Source organism: Tenrec ecaudatus, chromosome 5 (assembly GCF_050624435.1).
Source record: "Tenrec ecaudatus isolate mTenEca1 chromosome 5, mTenEca1.hap1, whole genome shotgun sequence".
Lineage (NCBI taxonomy): Eukaryota > Metazoa > Chordata > Mammalia > Afrosoricida > Tenrecidae > Tenrec > Tenrec ecaudatus.
Genome location: NC_134534.1, coordinates 14,844,623 through 14,871,280, shown reverse-complemented (window position 1 = coordinate 14,871,280; position 26,658 = coordinate 14,844,623). Strand labels below are relative to the sequence as shown.

Genomic DNA, 26,658 nt, shown 5'->3' with positions numbered 1-26,658 from the left:
TAGCTTATCCCATAGCGCCCCCCGCCCCGCGAGGGCTCCTTACTCCGTCCCTGGTGAGGAAATCAAGGTAGAGAGAAGGGCAAACGACTTGCCTAAACTCCTGGCCCATTACAGAATTCAGTTCCGGGTCTGCGGCCGGTAAAAGCCCTCATCAAGCACTCTTCGGAAAGAAGACGAGCAGGCGCGCACAGCTTGCTCCCGGGAACTTGGAAGAGTGCAGCAGGTGAGCGTCTCCGCCTCAGGATGCGCCCAAGGATGGGTGGCGTTTCCTCGCATCCGAGTGCAAGCGAAGAGGGTGCACTGCTGCTCCCCGCGGCCTGGGTCCCAGCCGCCCCCCCCCAGCGCCGAGACCCCCCCCCCCGCCGTCGCCGCCGCGGACGCCCCTCGGCCGGGCGGCGGAAGGCAGCGGGCAAAGTGAAAGCCGAGGGCGCGCGTTCCACGCCCGACTCACCTGTCACCGGGCCGCGCCGGCCGCGCTCGCGCAGCGCCAGCGGTCACGCCTCGCGTCGCCACGCACTCGCCCACCCTGCCGCCCCAGCAAGGGGCCCCGGTGGCCGTTCCCGAGGGCGATGGATCGCGGCTTCCGCCCCGGGCGCCCTCGACTGTCACGTGACCAGGGGGCGGGGCGCGGGCGTGGCGTCACGTGGCCGCGCCGCGGCGACGGCGGATGACGTCGGGTCCCGCTCCGCGTTTCCGCGACGAGCGCCAGGGGGGCCGGGAAGGTGCCGCGGCCGCGGGGCGGGAAGTCGAGGTGCCGGCGGACGGAGACAGGCCCGGCAGCCGGGTAAGGCCGCGCCGGGCGGGCCGTGGCGGGGGTGGCGGCCGGCCGGTGGGCTCGCTCCGGGCGCCCGCGCGGTTCCGACATGAGTCAACTTGGGTTTGGACCCTGGCGCCCTACGCGCCGAGAGACCGGACAGCTGGCCTCCCCTCCCGAGACGCGCTCTCCAGCCTTGAACCCCGCGTGGGGTGGGGCGGCCTGGGGCGGAGGGACCACGATCATTCGACCCGAAGGCATCTGGTTTTAACTGTCTTTCCAAGCACGGGGCGAGTCCTGTCAATAAAACTGCACGTCAGCTTTCTTTTTCCAGTACGTTGGCTTGAAGATGGGCGAAAACGACAGGCTAACTCCCACCACGACTTTTTAAAAAAAAATCGTTTTATCAGCCACGGCGACTTTATGGCACTTAGCTCCAGAAGGAAACAGTCCTTGTATTGACCCGTATTTTAATTCTTTCCATTGTTCTTCCCTCCCGACAGTTCGAGACACCGCTCATCATTTTCTTCCCGTTTAGGAGTGCTTTCTGTAGCTATTCTGTTAGGGTAGGTCAGCTGGTGGCATTCCCTTGCTGTTGGTTTTTTTAAAATCACTTTATTGGGGGCTCATACAGCTCTTATCACAATCCGCCCATCCATCCATTGTGTCAAGCACATTTGTGCATTTGGTGCCATCATCATTCTCAAAACATGTGCTTTCTACTTGAGTACTTGGTACCAGCTCCTCATTTCCCCCACTCCCTCCCCGCTCCTGTCTCTCTCCTCCCTCATGAGCCCTTGATAACTTATAAATTATTGTTATTTTGTCATGTCTTACACTATCAGACGTCTCCCTTCACCTACTTTTCTGTCATCCCTCCCCCAGGGAGGGACTTCTATGTAGATCATTGTAATCAGTGCCCCCTTTCCACCCCACCTTCCCTCTCTTGTGTTTTCCCTCGCTGGAGAATGTCTTCATGCCTGAGCATGGTCTCTGCTGGGTGTATTATTGTGGATTGACAGTTCTATTTTTCAGCTCCTGAAAACGGCTGCTCCTTCTGGTCGCCGTGGTTTCTGATGGATCTGGAATCGGAATGGTTTGCCCCATAGAAAAAGGCTGCCTTCTGGTGGTTCGTAGGGAAGCTCTGAGCTGGGGCCAACGGGAGGCAAGTTGTCTCTGCTGCCCCGATTTCAAGAGTCATCGTTTTTAGTTTATAGAGGCTTGAATATGATGCACCTTGATAGAGATCTCTTTGCGCTTCTCCTATGTAGACCTTCCGGATTGGCGAAAAGGTTAAGTGTTTGATTACTTACCTAAAGGTTGGCGATTTGAAATCACTCAGTCGTACCACGGAAGAAAGGCTTGGCGACCTGCTGTCCTAAGGATCGGAGTCAAGAAAGCCCAATGGAGCAGTTCTGCTCTTTAGCATGTGGGGTCGCCCTGAGTTGGGATTGGCTGGACAGTAACAAGTGTGGCTTTGGGGTTTTTATCCTGTTTGTGGTTCATGAACTTCCTTGCAACTTTAGGTTTTTGTGTTTTGCCAAATTTGAGAAGTTTTCAGCTCTTAAGAAAAGAACAGAAAACATTGTCCTCTTCTAGGATGCCAGTGACTTGAATGTTAGGTCTTTTCTTAGAAGTCCTGTGTCCCCAGAGGCCTTGTTCATCTTTCTTTATTTTTGCTTCATCTTTCTAGTCTATTTGTTGAGATTTAGTAATTTCTGTTGTTCTATTTCAATTTCATTGGTTGTTTTGTGTGTCTTCTCCATCGGCTGAGATACTTATTTTAGTTATGCAACTTTTTAGTTCACCATTTCTCATCTGCTTTGCTTTCACATCTTATGTTTATTTGCTGAGACTCCCAAGTGTTAGTTTGTTCTAAACATCTTTGTAATTGCATGTGGCAGCACGTTTTCTCACGGTGGCTGCTCTCAGACTTCGTCAGCTGCTCCTGGCCTCTGTCTTCTTGGTTTCGACACCCGTGGATTGTCTTTTCTCAGTCACGTTGAGATTTTACTAGCTGTTAATATCATGAGTGATTTTTGATGGAATCTGGAGCATTTGGGACTTTACAAGACCTTTGATCTTGTATTGATTTTCCATGTAGCCGCCTCTAACACTGGGCTGATGGCTGGTGGGTGAGGGGAGGCACTGGCGTGTTATTATGTAAAGGTCCACCTCCTCACTTGGTCTCATCATGGCTGTGCAGGGGTGGGAATGCAAGCTCCCCCTCAGATTCCCCTGATGCATCCCTGGCTGGGTGCCTTCTTACTGCTTTCCCCATGGCCTTCACCAGAGGAGCTGGTGTTTATTGCCAGTAGGTCACAGGGCAGAGGATGGAGTGAAATGCAGACTCCTCACATCGTTTTCACCAACACAGCGGGAAGGGTGAAGCAGGGCCAAGCAGGATGGGCGTTTGAGCTGCCCACTTCACCTGTGCCAGGAGGAGCCACTTGCTACAGTCCCATCTGGGAGGAAGTCTAAGCCTTTGCTGGTGGGAATGAGGCTGCAGGGTGACAGCGGTTTGCATGTGTTTTGTGTGTGGTGTTTGGCTAGAGCAGAACAGTTGTCACCTAAGAATTTTGGCTTCTGCCACTGTTGTCACTAGGTGCCACCAAGTTAATTTTTTATTCCTAGTGACCCCATGTGATAGTGGAACTGCCCCATGGGGTTTTATTGGTTCTCATCTTTACAGAGCAGATCACCAGCACTGTTGCTGTTGTTGTTGGGTGCCATGGAGTCAGTTCTGACCCACAGTGACCCTATCCAGAACAGAATGAAACATGGCCCAGGCCTGCACCATCCTCACAATGATTCCTATGTTGGACCCCATTGTTGTGGCCACGGTGTCAATCCATCTTGTTGAGGGCCTTCCTCTTTTTCACTACTCCCCCCCTCCCTCTAGACTTTAGCGAACATGATACCTTCTCCAGGGACCTGGTCTCTCCTGACAACGTGTCCAAAGTACACGGGACAGAGTCCCCACCTCCTTGCCTGTAAGGAGCACTCTGGCCGTCCTTCTAAGACAGATTTGCTTGTTCTTTGGGCAGTCCACAAGAATATATGCTGCATCTTCTGAATCTTCTTCACCAACATCATGATTCAAATGTATCGATTCTTCTACGGTCTTCCTTACGCATTGTCCAACTCTCACACGGAGTGAATGGGTTAGTGTATGAGCATTTTAACCACTGAACTCATTCTGGCGTGCTGGGCTGCCCCTTCTTGGTCCTTTGGTTAGATAGAGCAATTTTTTCCTTGGGAATGTTTTTGTTTGTGTCGGTTGTTCAGTGGGGGTTGTTTGCTGCTCGACCACCCAGTCAGGAGTATTTCAGACAAAATGACAGCCCACTAAAACAGCATGGTGCCGTTGCTCAGGTTCCCTGCCCCAGTGAGGCTGCTGTCTCGCCACCTTGTAGAGACTTGTATTTGTTCTCTGCAATGCCCAGGGTGTTTCAGTGGAACCAGGCATCAGGCCCTGGCAGTCTGGCTCCTGACGCTGCACATTGAACCCCTAGTCTGTGCTGCTCCCACCATGCAGCAAATACAGATTTGAATACAGACCTGCTCTCTTGTGTTTACATGCAATCGATGTTCCAGGAAGACAGGCCCTACTGTGGTAGCTACATAATCTGTTGTCAATTTGAGACTTAAGAGTGAAGGAGTAGAGTTTAGCCTGTAAATCAGGTAGCGGTTTGATACCTCATTTGAAGGCGCTAAGGAGATAAGTAGCTTGCTGGAGGTGGAACATAAGCTAACACCTGTAAGAAATTCCTTCTGACAAGAGCCCTGGGAGCTGGAGGAACCACATGGAGACCCCTGTCAATGCTGACATGCTTCTACCGCCACTGGATCCATAAGACTATCCACCCATTGCCTGTGATCTTCCTGCATTCGGCATTATTGTATGGCTGTGTGAGTCTGAAGAGGAACTGACAGACTGGTATCAGACCTATGGGCGAATATCGGACCTATGGACTTGATCTGGACTGGGCTGGGATGGTTTCTCAATATTCAATTGGTCTTGTATATAAAGCTCTTTCATATGTACACATATGAATGTCTCTGGATTTGTTTCTCTAGTCTACCCAGATTAACACACCCTACTGACCCAACTGCCAGTCAAAAAGTATTACTACTACAAAAAAAATCACAGCAACCTTTATTAAACAAAACTATCACAATTGAAGCTGCAGCTTCTCAACATATCCTCCTTCTAGGTCTGTACATTTCTGAGGGCGAGTTTCCATCTCTCCGTCCCTTCACCAAAGCCTCTGCCCTCTTCCGTTTACCCCACACCAGTGCAGCAGTTGAGCCTCCTGGAGGGGCTCACAGTGTATGTCAGTGTTCTTTGACTGTGGGGAACGAAAAGAAGCCTAAAGGGGCCAGTTCAGGGCTGTAGCTTGGCTGGGATAAGGGGTCCCAATGAAGTTCTTGCAGGATTGCCCTAGCCACCCTGGATGTGGGTGCAGGAGCGTGGGTGAGGGAAACACCTCCTGGGAGCCGCTTTCTGGGACATGTTCTCTACTGCAGCTTCCTCACACTTCCTAGTAACCCCCACCATCTTCCCATGTCCTTGGAGAAAATCTATCAGAAACACTCCTGGGAAATTCCAATAAACAGCCACCGCTGAACCTTCTGAGCAGATCGCTCTGCCTAGAACTTCACTGGCCCAGCAGATCCCCTGCGACTTGTCTGTTTCGAAGGCAGTCCAAGGAGGCCAAGTCAAGCGTGTGACCGAGTTTGTCTTCAGCCACCCACTGAGCAGCGAGCCAGGTGTGGACACGTTGTGTTCGGGATAAACTGTGCAGGTGTGAGCTGGAACCCAGCAGCAGGGCTTTTGGCCTTGCCCTCATGCGGTGACATTGTCCCAGAGGTTTGACCCTGGTTCCTTTTGATCACCATGCCTCTAGAACCACACTGTCACCACATTGCTTGCCATGGGTCACTTGACATCTAAATTCACTGAAATGACATCAAGTTTAAAACTTAGTTCTTCAGTCATACTAGCCCCCGTGCAAGTGCTAAGATGCCAGCTGTGGACAAACTCACTGCCTGCGACTCGGCAACCCTATAAGGCAGGGTAGCATTGCCCCTGTGGGTTTCTGAGCCTGGAAACCTTCATGGGAGCAGAAAGCCTTGGCCCTCCTCCATGGAGAGTTAGGGGGGTTTGAGTCACCAACCTTGTGGTTAGCAGCTGAATGTGTAACCCACTGCACCACCTGGGCTGCTTCACAGGTCAGTAGCCATCATGTTGGAGAGTGCAGATTACAGAATGTTTTGTTACCGCAGAATCATTTTTTTCAGATTGCACCGTTGTAGATCTTGGAGGATTGTACCAGAATCAAGACTGGCCAAAAAACGGAGTCATCTCTGAGTCATATTCGTGGCCTCTGAAGGACTGTGTGTGCGCGCGTGCACGCGCGTGTGTTTCTACAATAGTTGGTGTTACGAAAGGTAAACCCCTGAAATCCAAAGGGCTTTACACAAGCCAAGTTTCTCTTACACACGGACCCTGATTGGTGAGCAGAGTTCCTCCCTGCAGTGATTTAGGGTCCTAGGCTTCTTCCAGCCAATCATTCTCTTCTTCCATCTACATATCTCCAACAGAAGCTTCCAAGGCCACCGTGCTTTCTAGCATCAGACTCTCAGATGGGAAGACCTCCATCAGTCAGTCGTTCCTGTGTTGAAGCCTGTTGCCACAGCCAGTGCCAACCCGTCCATGGAGAATCTTCCTCTTTTTCACTGACCTTCCACTTTACCAAGCGCTTGTTCATCTGCAGGCACTGGTCCTTGCTGATAACATGTCCAAAGTGTGGGAGATGAAGTCTGCGGCAGTTACATCATCTCCTATCAACTTGAGCAAAGGGGTGGAATCTAGCCTGTCATTCAGGTCGCAGCTTGATGACCTCATTTGGAGGCTCGACAGAGATACATAGCTCAGTGGAGGTCAGACCCACTCTCTCTGCCTTCCCTTTCCTGATGTTGAGACACTCAGAGAGCTGGAGGAGACCCATGGAGACCTGGGCCAGCATTGAGATGCTTCCACTGCCACTGGATCCACAAGACCTATCCACTAGCCAGTGATCTTCCTGCATTCGGCATCATTGCTCATCATAGACTCGTGCTGCATGAGTCTAAAGAGGAATTTATGGACTGGTATCTGACATATGGGCTAATATCGGACTTATGGGCTTCATCTGGACTGGGCTGGGATGTTTTCGCAATATATAATTGTTCTTTTATATAAGTTCTTATACACATATGAGTCTCCCTGGATTTGGTTCTCCAGTTTAGCCTGACTAACACCAAGTCTCACCATCTAAGGAGTCTTCAATTATACTTCTTCCAATGCAGATCTGTTCATTCTGGTGGTAGCCATGGTATTTTCAGGTTTCTTCACCAACACCATAATTCACATGCATCCATTCTTCTCTGCTCCTCCTCGTTCCTTGTCCAGCTTTCGAATGCATGTGAGGCCTTTGAAAATACGTTATTTGAAAACAACATAATTATATACTATTAACTTATAAATTAAACTGTGATACTATATATTTAGATAAATTAATAATGTTGAGCATTGTACAATGTTTGAAGTACTGGGTTCGATGTATCATAAGGGTCGCTTGAGTTGGTCAGTGTGAGTCTCTGCTGCATTGTTTATCTTTACATTGGGTTTTTACTTTCTGAGAACTTTTTCACTATGTTTATATTTATTACTGAAGTAATGCTTTCATGAATGAAACTGATTTTCTGGGATTAATACTCAGTTTGCTTTCATGTCAAATTGATGCGTACCTGTAGGGAAAGGTATATACCACACAGAGAATTTCTAGATTAGAGGGCTTAGAAGAAAATGAATTTGGTTTTATATTTGTCTTGTTAAACAATAAAAGGTCAACATAAGTGGCACGAAGTGATTGTGAATAGTTTTTGTAATTTTTGTTGAGGAACTGTAAATGCGTCACAATGATGTGTCCTGTAAACTTACTGTTAATGCTCCTGAGCTGGCTCATTTTATACCCCAACAGTCAGCAGAACTGACCATCCCCATATTCGAGTGCCACACACCCCATTTGCCTGGCTCCACCCACTTCCAAAGACTGCGTAGAAGCTCCATATCAAGCCATTCACTGTACCATTGGGGATGCTAATACCGGAGCTGGCAGATATTGGCTACAGTTATTTGAATGTCTTCCGTAGTTTTAATTCCTATGCAGTATTATTCTGACTCATAATGCTTATTTTGTTCTTCTTAAAAAAATATAGATAAAAGTTCCAAGATGCCGGGGCGGTCAAACTCAGCTTCCACTGGCTTCATCTCCTTCAGTGGCATAGAATCTGCTCTCACCTCCTTAAAAAGCTTCCAGTCCTGTATCAACTCCGGAATGGATGCCGCCTCTCATGTGGCTTTGGATCTTGTGGAGACTCAGAGTAAGTAGCTCTGTCCTTCTGAAAGCATCTTTCTTCTGTGTGGGCTTGGTGTAAACACTCTGTGGTGGAATTAGTCTCAGACATAGACACTGCTCACCTGCGGGGCAGTCATTCACCCCTTCCGGGCATCTATTCTCTCATCCTGGTCCCCACATCATCCCATGTTGTTCCTGCTGTTGTTAAGTGCCCGTGAGTCGGTTCTGACTCACAGTGACCGTCTGCACCACTGCTCTGCCCTCCTGCATCCTCACAATGGTTCCTCTGCCCGAGCCGTTGTTACTGTCAGTGTGGCAATCCATCGTCTCCTGGAGGGCCTGTCCCTTGACCAGACATGACGTCCTTCTCCAGGGCCTTGTCTTCCCTGACAACATGTCCAAGTACTAGGTAAGATGAAGTCTCACCATTCAGGCCGGCCATGTTCCCTTCACCCTATGAATGAACAGCTTCATTCTGTGCACGACAGTGGTCGCATCCCACTAGATCAGCATGAGATGCCTACAGGCACCGACATGAGTGAAAAACCCAGAGAGCCGTCAGTGATAGACAGCAGTCCTAAAGGGGAGGAGCCGGGCCCAGGAGAAAAGCCTGTGAATTGAAGTGCACTCCCAAAGTGGGTACGTTTGAAAGTCTACTCAAGGCTGTGAGTCTGACTCAATCATGACTTCAAACATGGCAGCCAGAAGTATAAAGCGGAGCACATGCCACCTCCTTCAAGCTGGGAAGTAAGAGGCACGTGTCATTTTCATCAGTCCGTGCCATGGATCCTGGATACCATCCTTGGCAGCTGTCCAGTGTAGGGACCTGTGGGAAGACCAGTCCCCCGCTAGAGAACAGCCACCCTCAGCATGAAGCCGAGGGTGGTGAGAAGTGGCCGGAAGTGGCGAGGGGTCACCATTGGTAGCCCTGGGGAGGAAGCGAGGGATTGCTTCGTGTGATCTCAGGTCGGCTGGCATGGCTGCTAGACTTGATAGCTCGGTCTCAGCACTTCTTATCTTTGTGACCTTGGGCATCATCTGTCCTCCCCTCTGTGTGCTCAGACAGACCCTCAGTCACAGACGTTATGGGGATGACATGAGATAATAACTGTGTTAGTCCAGGTAGACTAGAGAACCAACTTCACAAACACACTCATGTGTATAAGGAAGAGGTTTATAAACAAGAGCAGTTGAACATTTAGAAAACATCCCAGCCCAGTCCAGCCCAAGCCCATAAGTCCGATATTAGCCAATATGTCCGATAGCAATCCATAAAGTTCTCTTCAGACTCATGAAATACATGCAATGACACTGAGTGCTTGATGACCACAGGCCAGTGGACAGGAAGTCTTTGGATCTAGTAGCGTTATAAGCATCTCAGAGCTGGCAGGGATCTCTACGTGGCTTCGCCAGCACCGGGGCAGGTCCATGTGGCTTTTCCTCAGGGATGACTAGCAGGAAGTGAACAAGAAGGAAATAACCAAGGTTTCCAGAATTCTCAGGAGAAGGCCATGCCCACACAGAGCCTCAATGGTTATGTATATCTTGACTGACAGGACAGACTCCACCCTTTCACTCGTAATCCTCTCAAATTGACACCAGATTATATAACTACCGCAATAATTTACACAGTCCTCAGAGCAACACCTACCACTTGGTAAGCACAAAGAAAATGCTACCTCTCTTTTGAATAACTTTGTTTTTATTTATTTACTAACTTTTATTTATTTTTTATTTTAAAATACCCCCCCCATTTTTAAAAATCATTTTATTGGTGGCTTGTACAATTCTTAATCACAATCTATACATACATCCATTGTGTCAAGCACATTTGTACATTTGTTGCCATCATCATTCTCAAAACGTTTTTCTTTCTACTTGAGCCCCTGGTATCAGCTCCTCATTTCCCCCACTCCTTCCTTGCTTCCCACTCTCTCATGAATCCTTGATAATTTATAAATTATTATTTTGTCATATCTTATACTCTCCGACATCTCCCTTCACCCACTTTTCTGTTGTCCATCCCCCAGGGAGGAAGTTATATGTAGATCCCTGTAAGCGGTTCCCCCTTTCCACCCCACCCTTCCTCCACCCTCCAAGTATTGCTATTCTCACCACTGGTCCTGAGGGGTTCATCCGCCCTGCATTTCCTGTGTTTCTGGTTCCTATCTGTACCAGTGTACATTCTCTGGTCTAGCCAGATTTGTAAGGTAGAATTGAGATCATGATAGTGAGGTGGGGCACGACGACGAAGCATTTAGGAACTGGAGGAAAAGTTGTGTTTCATCATTGCTACACTGCACCCTGACTGGCTTGTCTTTTCCCCGCGACCTTTCTGTAAGGGGGTGGATGACTTTGTTTTTAATTTTGTTATATTTTACTCTATCTTTATTGAGAGGGTGCTGGCGGTGCAGTGATTAGAGTAGCACTCTCCCTGGGAGCAGAGAAGGCCCCACGACCCCAGCCCATTCTGTGAAAGAAAAGGGGCAGCCTATTTAGAGAAGGGATGGCCTTGGAAACCCACACAATTAGGCCTGGTCTTATTGGGTCACTATGAGTTTTGATGGCAATAAAATGTGGTGGGACTTTGGGAGCTGGGTCAGAATTGATTCAATAGCCATGAGTGAGTGACTGAGTTAGTTCTCAGCGTGTTTCTTTTTTCTTTTGTATCAATTTATAAAATCACAAAACAACTTGATTGAGCTTGCGTCTGTGCATTCTAGAACGTGTTCCATCTAAGTGTGCAATCCTGTGATGGACGGAAACGGTTTGAGTAATTGGTTTGCCCTTGCACTGGCCCTGACCTCTCTTCTGAGCAGAAATCCTTGCCCCTCCGCACAACCTGAGAGGAGGGGACACACTTCTTGTTGGCTTTGGGGGTTGCCGGGTCTCGTCAGAAAGCTGACTGAGTCTCGACAAAACAGACGATAGTGACCAGTCAGGAGTCCTTGGGCGCACAAATGGCTAAGCACTCCAGCTACTAGCTGACACACCCTGGCGAGCGGGCGTCTGCCCTCAGGGCACAGGCGTGGTGACTGGCCTCTGAAAGGTCCCAGCTCCTCACGTACACAGGGGCCAGCACCAGGTGGACATGAGTGGACAGCAGCGGGGGTAGCCCCTCCTGTCGCTGCCCATCCCATTCTTGGTCACCGAGAACCTGGCCTCGGAGCATGTGAAGGGTACAGGCCCATTGTGGTGTTTGCCTCTCTCTTCCCGGTTGGTGGCATATCCGGCCCCTGAGGTTGCCCCTCTTCAGCGTTCTGATTTATTTGGAATGCATGCCTCAGCCTGGGTCCTATAACCGCCAGCCTATAACCCTTCAGCTCTCCGGGCCGCCGTGCTTTCAGTGCTTTCTCCATTTGTTGGTGGGACAGGTCTTTATTTGACTTGGGGAATGAAACTTATTGCCTTAGAGGATTCCCCCCCCCCCCCAAATAACTGGAGCTGAATGTTCAGGTGTGACATCTGATGAGCTGCTTCTCTGCTTTCGACAGCAGCGTGTGCCAGCCTTGATGGCCGGAAGTCTCGTGGCTTATTGACATCCTCTGGACACAGCTGGATTTGGGTGCCCCTTCAGCATGGTTAGGGAGACGTGGAAGCCTGGCTCTGCCCCGTCTGGCTAGTGTCCCCTCTCGTCTCACTCGGTGCCAGGGGTGGGTGACCTTAGAGGTTTGGTTGATGTATGGGAGGTGACTCTCCAATGGGGATGCCTGGGTGTGGGGTCAGGATGGAAAGTTTCCATCAGCTCTTTGCTGAATTATCGTGAGGCCCATGAAGCAAAGGGTCCTTTAAATTTGTGGGATTCAGTGGCTGAGAACACCTTGCTGGATTCTCTTCGGTTTGCTTGTTTCCGTCTGATTGCGGCTGTGCTTCCTGCCGCTGGCGCCCGAGCAGTGCATTCGACTCTGTCACAGCCACGAGGGCAGGGTTGCCGCGTGCTTTACTCACTCACTGTGGGCTTGCCACTTGGCTGCTTTCCCCTGTGAGCTCACTGGGCCCTGACAGAAACTGTGGCATGGGAACTGTCATCGTCATCGTCCCCTAGGGAGGTCCTTTACCTGAAGCCATGCAGCTCAGCAGCAGCAGGGTCAGCGTTTGTGCAGATGTGACTCCGTGGCTGCTGTCTGTGACTTCTGCTAGCTGGAGGGCACGTGCTGGCAAGATACCATTGCAACACACTTTGCTTGCCGTGTTGGTGTGGTGGGGCCTGGGGTACCCGAGAGGAGGCTGCATCGCTGGGGGCGCAGTCCTCAGCCCCGCCCCACAGACATTCTTGATTCTGAAGCTGGATTTTCTGCTTTTGGTTTAATTTAACCAAAAGACCAGGAGCCCTGGTTGTGTACTGGGTTACTTATTAAACTTCTGTGTTGACTGGGTTGATTAGAGAAGCAAATCTAGAGATACTCATTTGCGTAAGAAAGAGCTTCATATCAAAGAGTAATCATATATTAAGAAAACATCCTAGGCCAGTCCAGATCAAGTCCACACATCCGATATTAGCCCATATGTATATCAGTTCATGAATTTCTCTTCAGACTCACGCAGCACATGCAGTGACACAGAATACAGGAAGATCACAGGCCAGCAGATACAGTCTTAAGGATCCAGTGGGGGTGGAAGCCTCCAGGCCTCTCGCAGGTCAGTCTCCCTGGCCAATCTCCCAGGTTTCAGCATAGCTCCTCAGGGCTTGTCATCAGAAAGGTGAAGCAGAGAGCGAGGGAGGCTGGCCTCCAGTGAGTTCTTTATCTCAGTCACGCCTCTCAATGAGGGTATCAAGCTCTGTCCTGATTGACAGGCTAATTCCACCCTTTCAATCTTAATGCCCTTGAGTTGACACAAGATGATGTATCTACCACAGCTTCTAATTGCCTGGTCTGCGGTTCAAAGCCACTAGCTGCTCCTCAGGAGAAAGGCAAAGCTTTCTACACTCCTGTATAGAGTTAGTCTCAGAAACTCCTGGGAACAGTTCCATCCTGCCCTACAGAGTCGCTATGAGTTAATTGATCGATGGCAGTGAGTCTGTAAGCTAAGGAGCCCTGGTGGTGTAGTGGGTTAGCGTGGGCTACTTACGGCATGGTCAGCGGTTTAAATCTACCAGCCGCTCCACCAGAGAAAGGGGAGACTTTCTGCTTCCATCAAGATTGACAGCCTCAGAAACCCACAGCAGCAATTGGTTGTTATGTGTTGGGGTTGACTCGGTGGCAGTGGGTTTGGTCTTGGGGACTGTTAAGCCAGAGTTCAGTCTGGCCAACACCACCCAGACAAAGCAAATGAGCTCTGTGAGGCCACCGTGCTGGCCGTGGACAGCCCACTTCCTGCCTCATGATAACAATAGTGCTTAGAGGCAGCAGGCTACCAGGTGTCCTTTGCTAGACCCTAAACCGAAACCAGACCCATTGCTGTCAAGTCAGTTGCAACACCTGGTGACCCTTTAGGAGAGAGTTGAACTGGCCCGAGGGTTTCTAAGGCAGTCGGATCTGCACAGCAGCAGACTGCCTGCCATCTTCCAGGCCGCAGGTGGCTGCTCTGGCTGGAGCAGGGAGTGCAGGAGTGTGAAACCACCCTTTCCTTTTCTTTCTTCTCTTTTTTTTACCACCCTTTCCTTTTCAAAAAATTTGTCTTTAAAAAAATAATTGTATTATACCTTTGCCCTATCATGCTGGGTCTTGTTTTTAGGGATTTTTTTTTTTTTAAGGTAAGAAGCACTTCATTCGAAGTGATGGTGAACAGTTGTTTTAAAATTAAACGGTGTCTCTGTGTGTATCCAGGTCCCGGGTGGTGCAAACAGTTTGCCCTCTACTATTAACCTAAAGGTTGGCAGATGAAGCCCACCTAGAGTACTATGGAAGAAAGGCCTGGCGATCCACCTCCATTAAAGTTACAGATAAGTAAACCCTATGGAGCAAGTCTATACTGAAAATGAGTCAAACCAATGGCAACAGATTTGATGTCTCCAGGTTTATGTGTGTAAATGACAAAACCTGGAACAATCAATAAATCAAGTCTTTCACATTCCTTAAAGTTCATACACCACTTACATGGATTTATGACGTTCTCAGTGGCGAATCCTGCTGAAGTCGACAACCTATTCCTTCTTGGTCATCTGTTCTGTGTCCGGAAGCTCCCCTGAAACCTGCTCACCTTGGGTGACCCTGCTGGTACTGAAATCCTGGTGACATAGCTTGCAACGTCACAGCAACATGCAAGCCACTAAAGTATGACAAAATGACAATGAAGTGTTCCAATAGATGACATCTTAATAACTGCTGAAAAGATTGAAGTTGTCATCTTGCTTCCCACCATAATCAATGCTCATGAAAGCAACAGTTAAGAAATCAAAGAACATATTTGCATTGAGCAAATCTGCTGCACCAGACCATGTTGAAGAGCAAGGACTAAGGCGTGCCTGACCCAAGCCATGGTATTTTCCAAGGCCTCACATGCCTGTGAACGTTAGATAGTGCACAAGGAAGACGAAAGAATATTTGATGCATTTGAATTACGATGTTGGCAAAGAATCTTGACAGTACCGTGGACTGCCAGATGAACAAACAAATCTGTCTGGGAAGAAGTAGCCAGAGTGCTCCTTGGGAGCGAGAATAGCAAGGTTTTCTCTCCTGGTTTGGAGCTGTTATCGAGCGAGACCAGTCCCTGGAGGACTCAAGCTCGGTTAAGTGGGCAGTGAAGAAAGGAAAGCCCGGATGAGATGGATGGACACAGCGGCTGCAAGCAAGCACAGGCGCAAACAACCACCGCGAGGATGGTGTGGGGCAGGCAGGGCTCCGCTTTCTTGTATGTGGGGTTGTTAGGGTTAGAACCAACCCGGGGAGGCCACCACTTGCATGATGCTTTGCCCCTGACAGATGAGACGCTTGCACCGTTGGTGAGCTCTCAGAGTCGGTTTTGTTTCTCCAGAGTCTGTGTTGTTTGCCACAGAGGGAGGGATGCTGCTTGGCTTCCACTGAGAGAACTGATGGCCACACGGACTCTGTCCTCCGACCTAGTTCTTTGACCTCAACCACGAATTCTCTGATGATGAATAAATCGATATGAGTGACAAGTAAGGAAGCTTTCTTCTTCACAGGACATTATATATATATATACACATATATATACATATATATATATATATATATGGGAGCTCTTACAGGTATTATAACATTCCATAATTAGATCCAGCGTAATTTGTACAATTGCTGCCACCATTTTCAAAACATTGTCTTTCTTCTTGAACTCTGATATCAGCTTCCTTTTATCCCCTCCCTCCTCTACCTTATCCCCCAGGAACCCTTATAATATTACATATTATTATTGGTGTTTTGGTTTTTTTTTGTTGCATTATCTTACACCAATTCTCAACCTGTGGGTCATGACCCCTTTGGGGGGGGTGAACGATCCTTTCGCAGGGGTCGCCCAATTCATAACAGTAGCAAAATTAAAGTTATGAAGTAGCAACAAGAACAATTTTACGGTTGAGGGGTCAGGGTCAGGGCATTAGGGAGGTTGAGAACCACTGCACCATGCCATTCAACGTATCTGTTCACCTACTATTCTCTTATTTGTTCCCCTCAAGTGGGGCTGGACGTCATCATTGCTACTGGTTCCCTCTTGCATTTCATTCATCGAACAACCTTAATTATACAAACGAACATACGCACGAGGACATCATATGAAGCTGAATTTCAATAAATGTAAGCATCTAGATTCACTATGGGACTGCTCTTACTGCCCCCAAGTGATGTTCAATTATTGATTAAAAGGTAACTAGGTTCTCCTCCAAGACCTAATTAGCAGACAGGTTAAACAAGTAGCAGGCCTGCATCTGGGCTTGCTTTGCTCTTGGTTACGTTGTAACACATTCACACAGAAAGGATTTGTATAGTGGGCTTCCCTTAGTGTCTTATAGCCATCCTTAGAGTGTACCCGGTGAGGTGAAGTCATTTCTGGCTCATGGGGACACTACAAGGACAGAGTTGTACCACCCCTATGTGTTAGGGTTCTCTGGAGAAACAAAACTAGGACACTTAAGATTTTGTAGATAGAGCACAAAGGAATATAACAGCTAATTAGTCCATACAGCAGTACAGGGGACTAAGTTCAACTCACTTCTGTGGAACAGTTAATATAGTGGAAATCCTTCAACTCAAGAAGGCTGCTGGGTTCAAGGTCAACAAAGTAGACAGCTGAGTCTTCCCTAGGACAATGTAGGCAGTCCGGTCACCAACAGTCAGCAGCTCAGGAGCTTAGCGAAGCAGGCCCGGAGGGGATATTAAACTCAAACAATGCAAGCCGACAGGATCTTCCAGCTTCAATTTTAAGTGATGTGCACACCACACCAGCAGCATGGCGAAGCAGGTCTCCAAGGAACCTCAAGCTCTAGTGACACTATCTCTGGGTTAGCCGCCCCACAGGTAGTGTAGCTCACAAGTTGAGGCAGAGAACTAGCTAAAGCAGCCTCGTGCTGGTCCGATCACCAGAGAGCAAGAGAGAGGGGATGTGGGTGGGCTTGCTGAACCTTTTATCTCTTTACCCTCCAATCAAACTGACCTTATTAATCCCACATGTTCCTATTGGCCAGGTTAGCACAATCAACCTACCTATCACACCCCACCAGGGTTTCGAAGGCAGTCATCTTATGGAAGCAGATGGGAATGCAAACGGCAGCTGCTGTGCCGCCAAGACTTCTTTTACCTCTAGGGCAGATAATCCTCAATGAAAACAAACAGCCCAACAACAACAAAGCGATCCATCCTCTCCTCCCTTGGTTGCTGATGTGTCCTTCCTGAGAGATGGGCAGCGTGTGGCCTTCCGAAGTCACGAGATCAGTTCCTGGGTTCTTGCTGTGTAGGGGACTTTTTTGCACATCCATTGTACAAGGGGGTTTCAAAAATAGGTCGAGGACAAAGTCCATGATCTCTTAATTCCACTTTCCTATGAATGTTTTTGAAGTCTGTTTGCTCGCTTAACGTGTCTGGTCTTCCGTCCAGGGGCAGAGAGACCCCAAGTGCTCTGAGAGCTTCAGAGCTTGGGTCTTTTTGGACACCCATCCATGTTAGCAGCGTGTACAAATGTGCTATTAAATAGCTCTGGAAACTGTTCTCTAAATAGGAATATTTAGCTTCAGAATGTAGAAATTGAGCACATCGGTTCATTTATGTCCTTATTTTGGGAGGAGGTGGGCTGGGGAGGTGGGGCAGGGACTTGCTCACCACTTTTGTCAAAGAACATGCTGCTCACCTGCAGGGCCCGAGAGGAGATGCTGGAGGTTTGAAAGGAGACTGGAATGCTCCTTTGTACCATTCGCAGGTGGTACTCGCGTTGCTGGTCCAGAGGCCGTGCTCTAGAACCCTGGCCTCGTCCTTGGTTGCAGTTGTTGGGAGGAACATACCACTAGGTGGCAGCAGAGCACTTTGCTGAGGTCCGCACAGACCTTTGCAGTGATTGGCAGGCCCAATTAGCCCAGATGTGTAAAGAGTGGACCTGTCTTGCCTCTCTCTGGCAAGAGATTCCACAGCACTGTGACGATGACACCATTTTAAGATCTCTCCTTCCTGGAACACTCCTCTCATTGCCTCTGCCTGCCTCAGCGTTTCCAGCGGTGGGTCCAGGCCCCGTTGCCGAAGGGCAGTGTATAAGCAAACTCCGAGTTCTCATTCTCGGTGACCACCTCGCGATTTTGTTGCCATCAACCACATAGAAAAACCACTTGGAGACCATTTAGACATCTTGCCCCCATACCCATCACGCCCACTGAACCTTGCTCCCACCGGGCCTGTCGTGTTTGTCCGGGGTGTGTGAGATGTTCAAAAGGGTGGGGCTGGCTTTCTTTCCTCTTCCCACTGCCTCCTCTGGTCAGGAAGCTGGTAGGTTCCTTCCCGAGAGCTGCTGTGTGTCTCACCTCTGCTCAGGTTACTGCAAGGCTGCCACCTTATGTTCCCAAGGATTCCAGCCCCTCCTGATTCTCTTCCTACCCTGACTGTCACTGCCCTCGCGGTGGCCAGCTCTGCAAGGCATGCGCTCCCTATGGCTAAGCCGCTCCAGTTCCCGGTATGATGTCACTTTTCAAAATAGTAAATGAGTCACATTTCTGTTTTTAAAACAGCATGTATAGTATATGAGTACCTGCTGGGTGTTTCTTGACTCAGGAGAGGCATCTTTCTGTGGACTAGGTGTTTCACCCTGGCAGCTGGGTGTGGGTTCCAGGACCGGACAGGGTGTGAGAGTGACGAGGACAGAAGAACCAACAATGGAGCTGTTGGAGCCACCAGTCCTTCAGAGCGAGACCAGGGCTTGCTTCATCCATGACCTCGGACCACTGGGAGGATCAGACAAGTTTAATGTGAAGCGAAGAGGGAGGGCGACTCACCACACGTGGAACAGACTTCCAGGGTGATTTTCGAAATAACAGGTTCCTCTCTAGAAGACGTGAAAGTTCATGTCTTGCAGTAGGAGAAAGGGACTTTCAGTCAGCTGGTGATTACCGTGGGTGAAACTCACGTGTGATTATTCCAGGGAAAATTATTTTATTACTGCCTAGTAAGCCCGATCTTTCTTCCTGTACCTATAATGAGATGCTATAGTTGGGTTGTATAAAACGCAGGGTGAGGTGAATGTATGATGGTGCTGTCCTGTAAAGATGTAATGTAAACCAAATATGTAATTTAGAACTTTTCTATAATAATAATAAAACTTTTCTAGCAGCCTCATCACAAAGGTTAGAAGTAAAGTTGATATTTCACTATGAACTCCAAACTGCTGTCACAGGGACTGGGCCCCAGAGACCCTCCAGGGGAAGTAGGGCTCCCCCACAAGGCGCCCAAGGCTGTCAGTCTTTACCAGGCAGACTGCCTCAGCTTTCTCCCCTGGCGCAGCTGCTGGTTTGGAACAACCAGGCTCCATTAGCCATCCCGCGCTTAGCTGACTGCCTTCTTCAGCAGGTGACCCCTGTTAAAGAGTTGCTGTTGTATATCTTTCTATACCGCGTTTCGAGGAGCCCTAGCTGCTGAGTGGTTACACATTCAGCTGTGATAGGAGGGTCAGCAGTTTGAAACCACCAGCTGCTCTGTGAGAGAAAGACTGAGCTTTCTACTACTGTAAAGAGGTACCCACAGAGGCAATTCTACCCTGTCCTCTATAGGGTCAGCAGCGATTTGATGGCAGTGAGTTCCCAGTCTTCAGTGAATCTCATTCCTGACTAGCCCCATTGTGTGGTTGCTGCCCCCAGGACTGCTGGATTAGGCAGGGATTGCTGTGTGGGCAGCAGCAGGTCATAGGGTAGTTCACTCTCAGTCGCACTGTCAGAGGGACACAGAATGAAAGGAACATTTAAATCAGCTTTGCAGAATTTTTGTAATTTTGGTTGGGTGCTTAAGTTGAACTGGGTGGTAAAAATAAGATACAAGTTGCCCAGTGGTTTCATGTATACTTGTCCCCCTTCCCATGGGCGTCACCAGTACTTTAGATGTTTTCTAGAACTGTTTAACTTGACCATAAAAGCCACTTACTTCTGGGATCCTATTAATATCTTGTATGAAATGGCATATGCTAATGTGAATCCAAGGAGGTGAATCCAAGGTGGTGTAGTGGGTTAAGCTTTGGGCTGCTGCTCACCTCAAAGCCAGCATTTCAAATCCACCTGCCGCTCCGTGGGAGCAAGATGAGGCTGGCAGCGCCAAGAAAGAGTTGTAGTCTCGACAATTCTGCTCTGCCCTCTGGATCGCTGAGTTGGCATGTGCTGGGGGCAGTGGGCAGTTAATGAGACTCCCCATCCAAGGTTTACAATTTGTAGCTGCAAGGGTAAGCTTTCCTAGGGTATTGGGCAAGCCAGAGAGAGGAAGCCCCAGAAAGTTCAGCAGCCAGAAGCCTGGCCTCACTGTGAACAATGAGGCTTGTCAGCAGTTGACCTTGGAAATGCTAATTTGCTGGTCCCCCGGGTGCTGATGTGGGCAGTTGATATTTCTCTGTGGGTGGGAGTTAGGAACCTAGTCTGGAGAACTGGAGGCCCCTGGGGCAAGCTCCAAACAGCTGTGTGGCTTGCTTCATATTTGCATGTGACCACGTTGCAGTTGCCCGGAGGCCTGTTCCTTGCATGCACTTCTTGGAAGGCCTTTTAGAATGCTTATGTTTAGGCTGAACTTCTGGGGGACTTCGATTCCCTTCAGACCTGCCCCGCTTTTCACCTCCCCCTTTTTGTCTAGCCTTCGCTGCCATTACCGATAACAACAACAAACCAAACTCATTGCTATGGCGTCCATTCAAACTCATGTGGACCCCATGTAGGTGTCCGAGGTTGTGAGTCTGTGTGAGGGCAGATCTTTTCAACTTTTGCTTGAGGAGCAAGCAGCTGGTGGATTTGAACTGCTGACCCACTGGCAGTTCATGTCAGGTGATTGCTAACTCTATCCTGGTCACTCCCCAGTTATTTATTGGACCATGCCCTCAAAGAACGAAGAATTTAGTTAACAGATAAGGCTGCACGCACACACAACACACACCTCAGGTGGCGCGGTGGTAAAAGTGCTCCGCTGGGAGAAAGACAAGGCCTCCGTGAAGATTCACGGCCGTGGAGCCCCGCCTGGACCGCTCTTCACTGTTCTGTGGGGGCGCTGGCACTTATCACTAACAGGGTGACAGTGGGGTTAGTAATCTCTGTACCCATACTTGACATGGGTGTTCATTACGTCACTGGCTCCATCCCTCTATATGCACGTCTGTGCCCGTGGTAGAGATTCAGCCTACTCCACAAACTTCCTGCCCTCTGCTTGCAAACAAACTCACTGCCACCGAGTTCCAACTCACAGCAACGCTATCGGACCCGAAAGGACTGGCCCTTAGTGTTTCCAAGACTGTAAATCTTTACAGGAGCAGTCAGCCTCATCACACTCTCACAAAGTGGCTGGTGGTTTTGCACCATTGGCCTTGCAGTTAGCAGTTCAGTGCTTAGCCCATAGTGTCACCAGGCCTCCCCAGAGGGCACCCATTCATCTGCCAAGGCCAAGCATAAGTATCGTCTTATTTTGTCCAGACATTTTTCTCCCACCCAGACCGACTTTGGTCCCTCTTTTGTTTGCTGTGAAGTCATGCATCCAAACAATAGGACCTTCACATGCCTCAGAGTGGCTGCTGCCCCCACTAGCTCCTGGGCTTTGAGATGACCAGTGACTAACACCCTGTTTCTCAGCCAACTTCTGGCTCGGTGTTCCATATGGTCTCTGTCGCAACTTCCCAGTTTGGCTGTTGTAGCTGGCACGCAGACATGAGCAATCTCTAAACCATGGCGTGTGTTCGGCCAGGGTGGGCTGCACTTTGAGAGCCCATTGGTTGAACTCGGTAGGCTGTTTTCAAAAGTGGTTGCTCCGTTTCTCATTAACAGAGTCTTAGGGTCTCCATTTCTCTATGCCCTGCACAACACCGGTTATGCCCTGACCTCTGGCCCGTGGCCAGCCTAGTGGGTGTGAAGTGGTGTGGCACTGTGGTTTTAATTTGCATGTCTCTGGAGAATAATGGCAAGCACTTTTCCATGGGAATGTGGGCCATTTGTATTTCTTCTCTGGAAAGATGTTGACTCTGGGTCTTGGTCCATTTTGAAATTTGGGTTCTTTGTCCTTTTATTTCTGCCGTCTCTTATTACACGAGCTCTTTATAGGCTCCCTCATCAAGTGTGTCACAGACACTCTGCTCTGCTGGGTCTTTCTGATAGTGCCCTTTGATACACAGGCCTTAATTTTGGTAACGTCCAATTGATCTCTCCTCCCCCCCCCCCCCGATGATTATGCTTTTGGGATGATTCTAGAATTTATAGCATTGCAGATTTACCTCTATGTTTTTCTCTAATATATTTACCATTTTAGCTCTCACATGTTGTAGGTCTTTGATATGTCGTAAGTTAATTTTTAAATAGGATTGAGGTGAGGGTCCAATTTCATTCCTTTTGCCCGTGACTATTTTTGCTCCATTGAGCAATCTTGGTGCCCTTCTTCAGTATCAGCTGATTACAGATACATGAATTTATGTCCATACTCTTAATTCTGTTCCATTTATCTCTATGTTCATCCCTTTACCACTGTCTTGTTCACTGTTGCTTTGTGGTAACTTTTGTTCTTGTTTTAAAGATTGCTTTGGATTTTGTCAGGAACCCTCTTGGTGGAGTGGGTTGTGTGTTGGCCTGCTAACTGCAAGGTCAGCAGTTTGAAACCACTTGCCATTCCTCAGAGAGAAAGATGAAGTTTTCAATGGCTATAAAGAGTTTCAGAAACGCACGGGGTAGGGGGGAGGCGTGTGGAGTGGGATAGGGGACAATTCTATTCTGCCCTATAGGGTCTCTTTGAATTGGAATTGACCCCATAACACTGTTTTTTTGGGGGGAGTCCTCTTGCCAATCCATATAAATTTCAGGATCAGCTTGGGCTTGCATTGCGTCTGGAGAGTGCCACGGTACCATCACCAAGGCTTCTGATCCATAAACATAGGTCCTTTTCTTCCTTTAGAGCTTCTTTAGTTTCTGTCAACATTATTTTGTAGTTCTGGTGTATAAAACTTACATTTTGGGGTAGGAGTAGTTATATGCTTTAACATTTTACTGTTTTTGATGCTATTATAGATGGGATTGCTTTCTCACTCTCTTTTGAAGTTATTCAGGGCAATGTGTAGAAAGAGAACTGATCTTTGAATAGTCGTCCTGCATCCTTGCTGAACCTGAGTTTTTTGGGGGTTTTTTTTGTGAGTGCCTTAAAATTTTCTCTAAACACGGTTATCTTTTGCCAATAAGGGTGGTATCACTTCCTTTTCCAGTGTTCTTTCTTTCTCTTGCCTCGTTGCCTTGGCTGGGACCTTCTTTGCAAAGGTGAATAGAAGTGGCAAGGGTCTTGTAGTTGATCTCAGGGGAAAACATCTAGTCTTTTACCACAGAGAAAGGTGTTAGTTGTGGATTTTTCATATGTGCCCTTTATGAGATTGAGGAAGTTCCCTTCTAAGTCTGTTGAGTATTTTTTAATCACGAAGGGTATGTTGGATTTTTGTCAGATGCATTTTCTGCTTCCTTTATAATATTTTGGTTTCCTTTGATACGGTGCACTGCATTACATAGCTACTCGAGTATACGCCAACCTGAATATGAGCCGAGGCACCTAATTTTAGCACAATAACTGTATAAAAATGTGCTGGAAAACTCGGCTTCTCCACGAGTATATACGGTAATTGGTATTCAGATGCTGAGCTCGCGTGCATTCCTGGCCCAACTGCACTCATTCTGATATATCGCTCCTCACGTGCGTTGCTGGGCTCGGTGGTGAGCATTGTGTTGAGGGTTTGGTGCCCTGTTTGTAAGAGATACTGGTGTGAAGCATCCTTTTCTTACGGTGTCTTAGTCTGATTTTGTAATCAGGGTCACACTGGCTTCATGGAAGGACGTGGGAAGTATTCCCTCCCTCTTGTATTTTTTTTTATGAGTTTGTGAAGAATTAGTATTAGTCATTCTTTAAATGTTTGGCAGAATTCACCAGTGAAATCATCTAGGGCTGGAGTTTTCTTTGTGGGAAGGTTTTGGGTTTGGGATTGAATATCGTTACTTGTTTCGGTCTATTCAGATGGTCTGTTTCCTCTTGACTCAGTTTTAGTCGTTTGTGTCTTTCTAAGAACTTGTCCTTTTCCCCTAAATTGGCTAATTTATCGGCTTATGACACCAACGTCGAGTTGATCCCCAGTGACCATCTGTAGGGTTTCTGAGGCTGATCGTTATGGGAGCAGACCGACACCCTGTCTTTCTGCTGACGAGCAGCTGGTGAGTTTGAAACCGGGGACCTTGGAGTGAGTGGGCCGATGCCTCACCCACAGTGCCACCGGAGCTCCTGAATCTTTTTTTATTCAGAGCTCCTGGATATATTGGCATATTATTTTTCCTTTCTGAAAGGTTGGTGGCAATGTTCTCTCTGTTGTTTGTCAACGCCATTAATCCTTCCATTCATTCTCAAGTGAGTGACTTGTGGTGACCAGCAAGCTGCGCACTAGGCACCGACCTGTGTGCAGCGGAGGGAGTTGACAGGTGAGCACCAGCCCCTTCCACAGACAATGTGTAAGCACTGTTAGTCTGGGCCCTCAAGAGGTAGAAACCCCACCGTGACTTAACCCACGAAGCTACCATAAGGACTATTCAAGTGCAAGGGCACGCCAGAGGGGTGGAGGTGGGCAGGAGGCCTTGGGCCCGCAGCAGCCCCAGGCAGGTGCTGGTGTGTGTGATCATCAGGAGAGGCTGACCCTACGTGGGCACTGAGGGACCGCATGTCCTGGGCACGTGGCTGGGGCAGCGCACTGCCAGACGTTCTCATGCCCACGATGCTGGCCTCCCAGGCAGCAGCCAGAACCTGCAGGGGAGCACCCTGCCACCCGCAGTGTTGATTCAGTGCCCCTGCTGAGAAAGCTTCCCATCACCCTCACTGTCAAGGAAAACCGCTGAGAGCGCCAGCATCCGTGGTCTCCTGTCTGGCCACACAAGGGGGAGAGAATCCAGCTCCATGTCCACCCAGGGGTGAATCCTATGAGGCAAAGGTCAGAGGAGCCTCTTTTGATACCAGTCACCTCTCCCACATCACTCTACTTCTCTCCTGGGTTCCATAATCTGTTGCAATGGCCACTCAGATCTCAAAGGCAAGACTCATGGTGATGGGGCTTGATTAGGGAGATTAACAGGTTACCACAAGTCAGGTTCAGAAACTGTTAAGGATACAGTTCTGCAACAGTATCTCTTCTGTGTTGTCTGCAACAGTGTCTCTTCTCAACCATGCCAGCAGCTACATCTCTGTGGTTCTCAGCCTCTTAGCCATGCTACCCCTTGGCCTCTGCCCTACGGGGACCAGTGTTACAAAGCTCTTTTAGCATTGGTAAGTGCTCAAGGGGCACACACTTTGCAAACCAGTCTCCTGAACAAAGGCACTCAGCTTTACTTGTTTCAGGAGTCATAGAAGTTCACCATTCAGCCTCAAGGTCTCTGCTCTTCCTCGTGATCTTGGTGCTGTGGCCTTTGGTGCCTCTCCTACCTCCACCACTTCAGGCAGGGATCTTGCTGCGCTCTTGCTGCGTTCTTGGTGCTCCTGGAATTCCTGTTTCTGCTTCTGAGATGTCTCACTCTTACACCAGCAGAGTAATATGTGCCCAGAGAGAAGGAGAGTGGGAGAGGGTGCCTTGGTGGCATAGGGTTTTGTGTGTCCAGCTGCTAATTACAAGATCAGCAGTTCAAGCCTACCAGCTACCCTGTGGGAGAGAGATGAAGACTTTCTGTGCCTGAAAAGATTTGTAGCCTCAGAAACACACGAGGAGAGAGAGTTCTGCTCTGTGAGTCAGAATGAACTCAATGGCAGTGAGTTTGGTATAAATTGGTACATAGAAACATACACATGATTTTATCACATAATTGTGAGAACATCTATATTATAGTGCTCTTGTCATTTTAAGCGTACAAGTGAGTGACATTGATGATAGTCACCATGTTGTATAACATCACCATTGTCTACTTCCTAAAGCTCGTCATCACCCCAAATAGAAACTGGTGCCCCTTAAGCAACAATTCCCTGTTCCCCCCATCCTCCGGTGGTAACCGGTGATGCACTTTCGTCCTCATGCACTTGCCTGCTCTAGACATTTCATTATGTGTGCATTCACAACAGTTCAGTAATTTATCCTTTTGTGTCTCACTCATTTTACTAAGCATCATAGCGTCAAGGTTCATCTATGGTCGCTGTGTGTGCCAGAACTTCATTTCTCCTTCTCGGTAAATGCTATTCCATCGTAAGCACGTGTGTGCTGAACATTATCCGTCCATTCAGCTATGCATGACTCCTTGAGTTGTCCTCACCTGGCTGTTCTGAATAATGCAGTAAACATGCATGTGCTTGTGTGAGCCCCTGCATCTTGGGTGTACACCTCGGATATAATTGTGGGGTCATATGGTAATTTTGTGTTTAAAGTGTGAAGAATTGCCAGACTTCCCACCATGCCCACTCGGTTTCACAAAGCCACCAGAAATGGAGGGGGTTCCAGTTTCTCTACGTCTTTGCCACCTCCTGGTTTTCTAATAATAGCCATCTTTTATGGCTGTGAGTTTGCTTTTGTTTTTGCAGTGTGTGTTAATAGGTGACTCATTGTAGTTAGAATTTACATTTTTCTATGTACTACTGATATTGTAACGGAGCCATGGTAGCCTAGTGAGTGACTTACTGGGATGTTAGCAGCAATGTCCATGGTTCAAACCCACCAGCCTTTCCAAGGAGCGAGAAGGCTGTCTGCCCCTGTCAAAATGTATTACCTTGGAGACTGCAGGATGCACTTGTGCTCAGTAGGGTCTCAGAGCCAGAATCCACTGTATGGCCGCTGGTTTGGTTTGGTTTACTGGTGTTGAGCATTCTTTTCTTGTGCCGATTGGCTTTTGGTGTATCTATCCCCTTTGGAGAAATGCCTGTTCAAATCTTTTGCCCATTTTTAAATCGAGGTGTGTGCCCTTTGGTTGTT

General features: G+C 48.5%; 2 protein-coding genes across 3 annotated transcripts in view; one reads left to right on the top strand and one right to left on the bottom strand.

The window, feature by feature from the left end:
- Nucleotides 1-617, bottom strand: part of WASHC5 (WASH complex subunit 5) — a 50,991-nt gene extending 50,374 nt beyond the window's left edge. The window contains exon 1 of the mRNA XM_075549278.1: nt 452-617. The gene's annotated coding sequence lies outside the window, so the exon portion shown is untranslated. The remainder of the gene's footprint in view (nt 1-451) is intronic.
- A 44-nt stretch (nt 618-661) lies between these two features.
- Nucleotides 662-26,658, top strand: part of NSMCE2 (NSE2 SUMO ligase component of SMC5/6 complex) — a 274,588-nt gene continuing 248,591 nt past the window's right edge. Inside the window, exons 1-3 of one of the 2 annotated variants that reach the window (XM_075549277.1) lie at nt 668-784; nt 6,059-6,208; nt 8,021-8,185. In XM_075549277.1, the coding sequence (XP_075405392.1) occupies nt 8,035-8,185 (151 nt within the window). In that variant the 5' untranslated portion in view covers nt 668-784; nt 6,059-6,208; nt 8,021-8,034. Of the gene's footprint in view, nt 785-6,058; nt 6,209-8,020; nt 8,186-26,658 lie in introns of both variants that reach the window. The other variant, XM_075549276.1, reaches the window with a different exon arrangement.